Source organism: Anomaloglossus baeobatrachus, chromosome 4, assembly GCF_048569485.1.
Source record: "Anomaloglossus baeobatrachus isolate aAnoBae1 chromosome 4, aAnoBae1.hap1, whole genome shotgun sequence".
In the NCBI taxonomy this organism is placed as follows: Eukaryota; Metazoa; Chordata; class Amphibia; order Anura; family Aromobatidae; genus Anomaloglossus; species Anomaloglossus baeobatrachus.
Genome location: NC_134356.1, coordinates 61,042,188 through 61,051,552, shown reverse-complemented (window position 1 = coordinate 61,051,552; position 9,365 = coordinate 61,042,188). Strand labels below are relative to the sequence as shown.

Sequence of the window (9,365 nt, the reverse complement as noted above, 5' to 3'; positions counted from 1 at the left end):
CTATCCTCAGGGTAGATATGTCAGATAGGTGGGGGGTCTATCACCTCCACGGATCAACTGAAAGCAGCTCTGTCGGCGGACTGGAAACCTCTTAAGAAGTCCATAAAGGTAGCATATTTTTCGGATTATAAGATGCACTTTTCCTCCCCAAAAATTGGGATGAAAATGAGGGGTGCGTCTTATAGAGCAAATGTACCTTACCGGGTGGTGGTGGAAAATGGGCCCTGTGCTAGCTGCTGTGGGGGCTGTGCTGGCTGCTGTGGGGGGCAGTGCTGGCTGCTGTGGGGGGCTATCCTGGCTGCTGTGGGGGGCCACATCCTGGCTGCTGTGGGGGGCCATCCTGGCTGCTGTGGGCGGCTATCCTGGCTGCTGTGGTGGGCTATCCTGGCTGCTGAGGGGGCTGTGCTGGCTGCTGTGGGGGCTGTGCTGGCTGCTGTGGGGGCTGTGCTGGCTGCTGTGGGGGCTATGCTGGCTGCTGTGGGGGGCTATCCTGGCTGCTGTGGGGGGCTATCCTGGCTGCTGTGGGGGCTGTGCTGGCTGCTGTGGGGGCTGTGCTGGCTGCTGTGGGGGCTGTGCTGGCTGCTGTGGGGGCTGTGCTGGCTGCTGTGGGGGCTGTGCTGGCTGCTGTGGAGGGTTGTGTGGAGCAGGGCAGTGTGGCGAGTGAGATGCTCTGTCGGTGGTGCGGGCTTCAAATAATGGCGCCCGAAGCGCTGAGCTCAAGATCTTACCTGCGCATGCGCCGCCGCCTCCGGCCCATTGATCTCCCAGCAGCGAACTTAAGGAAACTGGTGCCCGGAGGTGGCGCGTGCACAGATTAAATCTCAGCTTGTCATTGAGCCGAGAGCTGAATCTGCACACGTGCCAACTCCGTGCGCCATTTCTTTGAAGCCTGCACTCCCGACAGAGCTTCTGTGACAACCGCCGCATCATCCTGCTCCACACGGCCAGCACAGCCCCCACCGCAGCGCCTGCAGCATTGCCCTACTCCAGCACCACCCCTGCCTCCTGTGACCCCACTCCACCACCGCTGACGCCCACCTCTGGTAAGACACCACTGGAGTAAAGACTGACCCCAATTTTTTTTTATACCTTTTTATCTCTAAATTTGGCTTGTGTCTTTTAATCCGGTGGGTCTTATAAAACAAAAAAAATACGGTAATTTAGAATTTGACCCAATAATGATTTAAGGGGTGGCAAGAGTATATTTTTATAATGGAGAAAGTGAGTTATCTGCGCTGCTGGTTTCGTATACACAGTAAAAAATCCAATGTGCAGTATCAGGGGGTCTTTGAGGTTTTATTCTTTCAAAGTTATCAAACTACTTCAGATGAAGCACACTATTGTGGTTCTCCTGAAGAAGTTTAACTGCGAAACACGTTGAGACCAAAACTACAAAGACACCCTGATACTGCATACGAGATGTTTTACTGTACATACAAAACCAGCAGCGCTGATCACCCACTTTCTCCACTACATTTACTGCCACGTTAAACCCTCCAACCTGTTGGGGATGGAGTAACCGGAACATTTCTATTCAAAGGGAACCTGTAATGTCGTTTTATGATATTAAACCGCCCACAATGTGTTTTAAATTATGCAATGTGCATCACTAACATGGTTTAAAACAATTCCATGCATTTATCTTTATAAAAAAAAACCAAAAAACTATATGCTTTGGTGAATGCAGTAAACGGCGGCACGGTGGCTCAGTGGTTAGCACTGCAGTCTTGCAGCGCTGGGATCCTGGGTTCAAATCCCACCAAGGACACCATTTGCAAGGAGTTTGTATATTCTCCCATTGTTTGCGTGGGTTTCCTCTGGGATCTCTGATTTCCTCCCACACTCCAAAAATATACTCATAGGGAACCTAGATTGTGAGCCCCAATGGGGACAGTGTTGTTGATGTATGTAAAGCGCTGTGGAATTAAAGGCGCTATATAAATGAATAAATATTATTATTAATATTATTCTTATTAAATACCTTCGGTTTCAGTCGTAGGGGTGGAGCTTTTCCTGGGATCAGTCACTGTCACTCAAGTTCAGGCATGATTCTTTTTTAACTTAGTCACACCCCCAGCATTGTAATTGAGTACACCAGAGGTCCTTCACCATCACTTCTCTGCTAAGCACCGCCTATTATAGTCACATAATCGTGACATCAGCACAGGTCCTTCACCACCACTTCTCCAATGCTGACCTCCGGAGCTCAACTTTGTGAAAATGGTGGTGAAGGCCCTGTGCTGATGTCCCGATCATGGAACCATAGTGGGAAGAGCTCAGCAGAGAAGTGATATTGAAGGACCTGTGGTAATCCGAGGACGAGAAGTGGTTCTGCAGGACCGCTGCTGATATCACGATTAGGGATGATCGAATACTTCAATTATCCGGCTTCGCGAATATTTTCCGAATACCTCGCCACTATTCGATGCGCAATGTAAGTCTATGGGAAGCCCGAAAAGTTCAGAATATTCCGGTTTCCCATAGACTTACATTGTGCATCGAATATTCGCGAATAGTGGAATAGCGGCGAGGTATTCGGAAAATACTCGCGAAGCCGGATAATCGAAGTATTCGATCATTCCTAATCACGATCATGCGAAAAATATTGCAAAGATGCATACACATAGAAGGGATTCGCAAATTTATAAAATAATTTGACTTTAACACAAATGTCTCACTCATGGTTAAAAACATTTCAAAAGGCGACATGGCCCATTAAACACACAAGCCAAATAGGTACCAGTGAGGCCAAAACCTGACTGTTTCAATAAGGAATCAATGTGCAAAGAAGCAGAGTATATCAGCATGAAGCATGTAAACACAAAGGAAATAAACCTCAAAAAATTAATCTTATATATGTACATCAAATACAAGAAACCTACATGATCAAAGTATTACCACCAGCACAGCTATAAGTGAATATAAAAAGGAGAATAGATCCCTTACATTGAAAATGGAACAAATAGCCAGGAACAAGAGCTTGTACACCCAACGCGTTTCGCCACTAAGTGTGTGGCTTCATCAGGGGAAAAGTCCATAGAAGATTAGCTGACCTTGTTAGGTTATTGTTAGTGATCATGACATTTAATATTTTTAACCCTAGAACGCACCACCATAGAAATCAACCATAGAAAACAAGTAACCTAGCAGGCCTGCGAGGCCCCAGGTATGCGTTCTAGGGTTAAACAAAACTATACCAGTGTAACATGCTGCCCTTGGACTACACATTTTCAAGAAAACGCATTATCCTATACTCTATTATGAAACTCTGAATTGACATAGCAAGTCCACATTTCTTGGCCAGAGTGGAGAGCGGTTTGAAAGAACATCTCCTGTTCCAGAAGACCCGTCATGTCCTGCATTACACAGACAACCTGTTGGTTTATATTGGCAACTGTGTGATGTTTGATTCCCCCTGTGGTGGCGCTGCAGTGAAATGAATCACTTACAGGTCACAGCTGATTACTGTGGGTGCCAGCAGGAGGACACTTATCAGCTTACTGTAAAGGGATAATTTTTCACAGCAATGTTCCCTTATATATTCTCTAGCTCAGAGGTCCCCAACCTTTCTGATTTTCACATCCACATTTAGATCTGATAGAGGGTTGGGAGCCACATTAAGCTCTGAGAGAGGGTTGCGAGCCACATCCAGCTCCTGTCCCCCCTTACAGTAGTAAAATCCAGAGCCCCCATTACTGGCATAACAGCAGCCAAAGTTTTCCCACAGAAATCACGCCGAGGCTGTATACCAAGTTCCAGGGGTTCCTACCATAGACCCCTTTCCAATCTATTCTTCTATGGGGGGCTACTCACAAAAGTCATCACCTGGAGACTTGCTCTTCAAAGCTATTTGCTAGACCTGATGCTAATGCACCAAACTGGAAGACAGCCGCGAGCCACACATCATGGGCTTGCGAGCCATATGTGGCTCCCGAGCTACAGGTTGGGGACCTCAGATCTAGCTGAAGAGAGAATAGGATACAAAAAAGGTCAGACATTTTTTTGACCCCACAAAGTGAATATAAACAATAAATTGCCCATCTATGAAGGTGGTCACCTGGTTTAGCGCTATATCTACTTTAATGTTTTTACTTGGATGGGGATGTATTTAGGTTAACTGCATAGCAGAGCATCAGGGCACTGCTACGCGAGAAAAGAAAGAACGTAGCACTATACCAGTGTTGTAGCTCCTTCAATCTCAGGATCAGTTGTGGTCCCAGAGGTTGGACATTGCACTATGTGCCAGTGCTGTTGGTCCTCCTATCTCCAGAATGGTTAAGGTCCAACCGGTCTGTCGTAGCCCTAAGCCACTGCTGTTGGTCCCTCAATCCCCAGAATGGTTAAGGTCCAACCGGTCTGTTGTAGCCCTAGGCCACTGCTGTTGGTCCTTCAATCCCCAGAATGGTTAAGGTCCAACCGGTCTGTTGTAGCCCTAGGCCACTGCTGTTGGTCCTTCAATCTCCAGAATGTTTAAGGTCCAACCGGTCTGTCATAGCCCTACGCCAGTGCTGTTGGACCTTCAATTTCCAGGATGGTTAAGGTCCAACCGGTCTGTCGTAGCACTACGCCAGTGTTGTAGGTACTTCATTCTCAGGAAAAATGGTGGTCCCAGAGGTCGGACTCCCACAATCAAAAAGTGATAAATTTCCTGAGATTTGGATGAAAACATCTTTTCTTTTCTTGACAGTTACTTAATCTAAAGTAGTAATCTTTTCCACTAAACTCAATTATACCACAAAATGTTTACCAATGGACACTTGATGGTCCTCTGCTAAGGACTCAATAACAAATATGGCAGCATGTTAAAGTTAGTGAAGGTGGACAGTTGACTTACTTGTGACAGCTATGTTAATTTCTCCTGTCCTTGGAGTGATCTCCCCCTCGTGTGGGAGCTGTGATATTGCAGAAGAGCGTAGGGACTCCAGAATCAGTGATCCGTCATCGACTGGGTCACTTGGTGCAGTTCCCCGTGAGCTTGGTTGACTCCTGGTGAGTCGCTCTACATCAAATGCTACATTATCGCTGCATGGCACATTAGTCTGGAAAAAAAAAAGAAGAAGAAAGGTGAAAATTAATTATTTTTTCAGAATTGCACAATATAAAGATGCAAAGAACACAAATAAATGTGAAAGAAAACAACAAAACGGGAGAACATTGTCAGGCATTTGTGTAACGGAATTTGAAAATTCATAACTAAATTATATTCTGAATAATTGCAAGTGAAATTTATGTACGAGATAGCCAAGATGATCGTGTATAACACTATGGTAATTTCATGTTCACAGCTGTATTGGACGGTGAGTTATGGAAGCTGAAAGTCAAACGTTTTAAACATTGTTATCCTTTTGCTCCTCAGTGTAACTGAAGCATGGAGATATATATTACACAGCGAAAATATTAATAATGATTAAATAGTTATTCCTCCAAACACCAACATATTCAATCTCCCATGGGATGGGGGGATAACTTTGCTCATCGCTGAAGGTCAAACCTCGCGACTGGAACTTTAGGACCCAGAATACGGCTCTTCTGCCCTGTCTAGAATGGGGCAGCGGGGCACATGTACAGCCACTACGCCATTTACTGGCACTCAGATATGGTGGTAAAGTGGTTGATTTATTGAAAGAACTGAAGGACCGGCACAGATGTTTCGGTCATAACAGACCTTCATCGGTGTGCCATTACTATGGTCCTCAATCTCCTGGAGCTGTGATCAGCGCTATCTGAAATAATTATTTCCACTCTGGCCAAGAAATGTGGACTCGCTATGTTATTTCAGAGTGTTATGATAGAGTATAGGATAATGGGTTTTCTTGAAAATGTTGTGTAGTCCAAGGGCAGCATGTTACACTGGTATAGTTTTGTTCAAAAGTATTAAATATCATGATCAATCACAATAACCCAAAAAGGTCAGCTAATTTTCTACGTGCCTTGCCCCTAATGAAGCCACACATTTAGTGGCGAAACGCGTTGGGTGTGAAAGCTCTTTTTCCTGGCTGTTTGTTCCATTTTCGATGTAAGGGAACAAGAAGGACCAGCACAGACATTTCGGTCATAACAGACCTTCATCAGTGTGCCCTTGCTATGGTCCTCAGGATCTCCTGTCGCTGTGGTCAGTGCTATCTGAAGCGCTAACCACAACTCCAGGAGATCCTGAAGGACCATAGTAAGGGCACACTGATGAAGGTTTGTTCTGACCCAAAAATGTCTGTGCTGGTTCTTCTGCTCTATGAATAAATCAACCACTTCATCACCATATCGGAGTGCCAAGTCTTAAAGGGGCTTTACACGGTAGCGATATCGGTACCGATATCGCTAGCGTGCATACCCGCCCCCATAGTTTGTGCCACAAGGGCATATCGCTGCCCGTTGCGCACAAAATAGCGCTCCCCAGTCACACGGCTTACCTGCCCTGTGACGTCGCTCTGGCCGGCGATCCGCCTCCTTTCTAAGGGATCGGGTCGTGCGGCGTAACACGGCAGGCAGCCAATAGAAGCGGAGGGGCGGAGATGAGCGGGACGTAACATCCCGCCCACCTCCTCCTTCCGCATTACCGATGGAGGCAGGTAAGGAGATGTTCCCCGCTCCTGCAGTGTCACACACAGAGATGTGTGCTGCCGCAGGAACGAAGAACAACATCGCTAATGAGAGGTAAACGATTTTTTGTTTTAGGATGACCTCTCCGCGGCAAACGATTTTGGCCGCTTTTGCGATCATTTTAGGTCGCACATAAGTGTCACACACTGCAATATGGTTAATGACGCCAGATAGACGTCACTAACGACGTGACGCCGACGATAAAACATTAACGATATCATAGCGTGTAAAGCCCCCTTTACTCTCACCTATGACGGGTCAGGAAACTACTTGTGCACCACCTACAGAAGTCCCATGATTATCTACTCTATTCCATTTACTGTCTAGGGCACTACAGAGTAAGCTAGTCCAAAACCCAATGGATGGAGTTAAAGCAGTGCATGTGAACCTTCTTCCTTTTAGGAGGGGACTGAAGAGCACCGTTTTTGAGATTCTAAAGGCTGCTTTACACGCTGCGATATCGTGACCGATATCGCTAGTGTGGGTACCCACACTATCTGGGTATCTGTTGTTCGACATGGGCAAATCGCTGCCCGTGGCGCACATCGCCCAGACCCGTCACACTACTTACCTGACCTGCGACATCGCTGTGACCGGCAAACCGCCTCCTTTCTAAGGGGGCAGTTCGTTCAGCGTCACAGCGACGTCACAGCTGCGTCACTGAACCGCCGCCGAATAGAAGCGGAGGGGTTGGAGATGAGCGGGACGTAAACATCTCGCCCTCCTCCTTCCTTCCGCATTGCGGGCGGGAGGCAGGTAAGGAGAGGTTCCTCATTCCTGCGGTGTCACACGGAGCGATGTGTGCTGCCGCAGGAACGAGGAACAACCTCGTTACTGCTGCAGCAACGACATTCGAAAATGGAACCCCATGTCACAGATGAGCGATTTTGCCCGTTTTTGCAACGATGCAAAATCGCTCAAAAGTGTCACACGCAACAGCATCGCTAAAGTGACCGGATGTGCGTCACACATTCCGTGACCCCAATGAGATCGCTTGAGCGATGTCGCAGCCTGTAAAGTGGCCTTAAAGCCCCAATCTTGTTTGGACTCCCAGAGATCAGAACGTTAAACCCGTCTTTGGTTGAGCACCTTCTACTTTGTTCTTTAAACGCATGTTATATGTTGCTTTTGCTGTCAGTATATACCAACCAGCACTAATTATATTTGTTTTTATCATTAGTGACCTTTTCAAATTTGAAAATATTTTATGGATTGGAAGCTTTGGTCCAATAAGACCCAGAGCTAGGAACACTGAATGGATCCAGCCAAGTTCAACTGTGCAATTAGGCTAGTCATTGAATCTGCTTCCCATCTTTCAGGGTGTGCCCTGCGTGCTACCTCAGTGTGGTGCTCAGGTATTAATATATTCCTGCTGCCTTCCATGGCTTTGATGTGTGCTAGATAGTTTAAGTACTCTTATCCTCTGCAAAGCTCATCCGAGAAGCTCTCAAAATAGAATTGCTTTTAGCAAGCCACAGACTGGTCTTAAGGGGAGAAGACATAACTGTTGAGCAGGCATTAAAATCTCCCAGCCATAGACCCACGACGACCGGGGCCTTGTACAACCATCACAGCAAGAAACAAAGGAATATATACATATACATATCTGTACTGCAGTAATTTATACGGCTAAAGTACAGCCCCATTAAAGGGAATCTATCACCATGCTTTTGCTACCTAATCTGAGAGCAACATAATGTAGGAAGAGAGACCGATTCCAGAGATGTATCACTTAGTTTACTGGGTGCAGTGGTCTGGGGTTGGACCAGGAGGCATGTGGGCACCTGGTCCTGCAGTGATAGTCTCCTGCTGATAAAACACTCATTTCTGTTGCAAAAACAGCACACAGCCTAATAAGTGACATTGCTGAACTCCTTATTTCAGCCCCTACCTCCTACTGCCCTAATATTACATAGCAAAAACCTGATGATTCTTTTTAAATCACTCTTCGAAAAGGACATCATCATATTTGCCAGCTTGGCTCTAAAAAACACATTATTCACTGACACAATGTATCATACATTCACAAGTCTTATGTAAACATATGACAAGGTGTATAGACATTATGCCAGCAAGAGATTTCAGCTCTGAAGTCTTTAGACTTGTGAACGCAGCCCTTAGCTATATTACAGGTGTCAGTACAAGATAAGTAGTGAGATTATTTTACAACATTACTCATTTTTATGGGCTCCTTGTAAACCCTTAAAGGAATCTGTCAGTAGGATTACACCGCCAAAACAATTTATATGAGCATGTAACGCTGACAAAGACCAGTACATTAATACCATTATATTGTCAGTCAGTTCCCTTCATTACTGAGAAATCTGCATTTAAATTGATATAAAAATGAGGCTGTAGATCTGAAGCCCCTGTCACTCCAGCTCTATTCCCCGCCATGCACTGCCTCTATCACCTTGACTGACAGCTCCTTCGCCTGAAGCCAGCCATCATACAGGCTGTCAGTCAAACAGGAGGAAGCAGCATTTATCAGGAATCAAGATGGCGTGCCACACAGTATTTTGCTCTAGACTCGCCGAGTGTCATGGCGGCATCAGATGCTGTTCACACCACAGACTTTGACACTCCTCACTATACTTTCTCTGGTGCTTCGGAGTTGCACAGGCAGGCTCAGGCATCGACTAGCTGTGTGCTCATTAGTGATCAGACTAGCAGGATTTAATTTCTGCTAGCCTGCTGGTTACCTTTTGGATCACATGTTGCGGGAGACATATCACAGGTGGTACTCACCTTTTTAGGATGGAGGAATT

At 46.1% G+C, this 9,365-nt stretch overlaps 1 protein-coding gene across 3 annotated transcripts in view; it reads right to left on the bottom strand.

Moving 5' to 3' along the window:
* RNF130 (ring finger protein 130) overlaps window positions 1–9,365 on the bottom strand; it is a 349,488-nt gene that overhangs the window by 44,902 nt on the left and 295,221 nt on the right. For all 3 annotated transcript variants that reach the window (XM_075344373.1, XM_075344372.1, XM_075344374.1), the window contains exon 7: window positions 4,835–5,039. In XM_075344373.1, coding sequence (XP_075200488.1) covers window positions 4,835–5,039 — 205 coding nt within the window. The remainder of the gene's footprint in view (window positions 1–4,834; window positions 5,040–9,365) is intronic.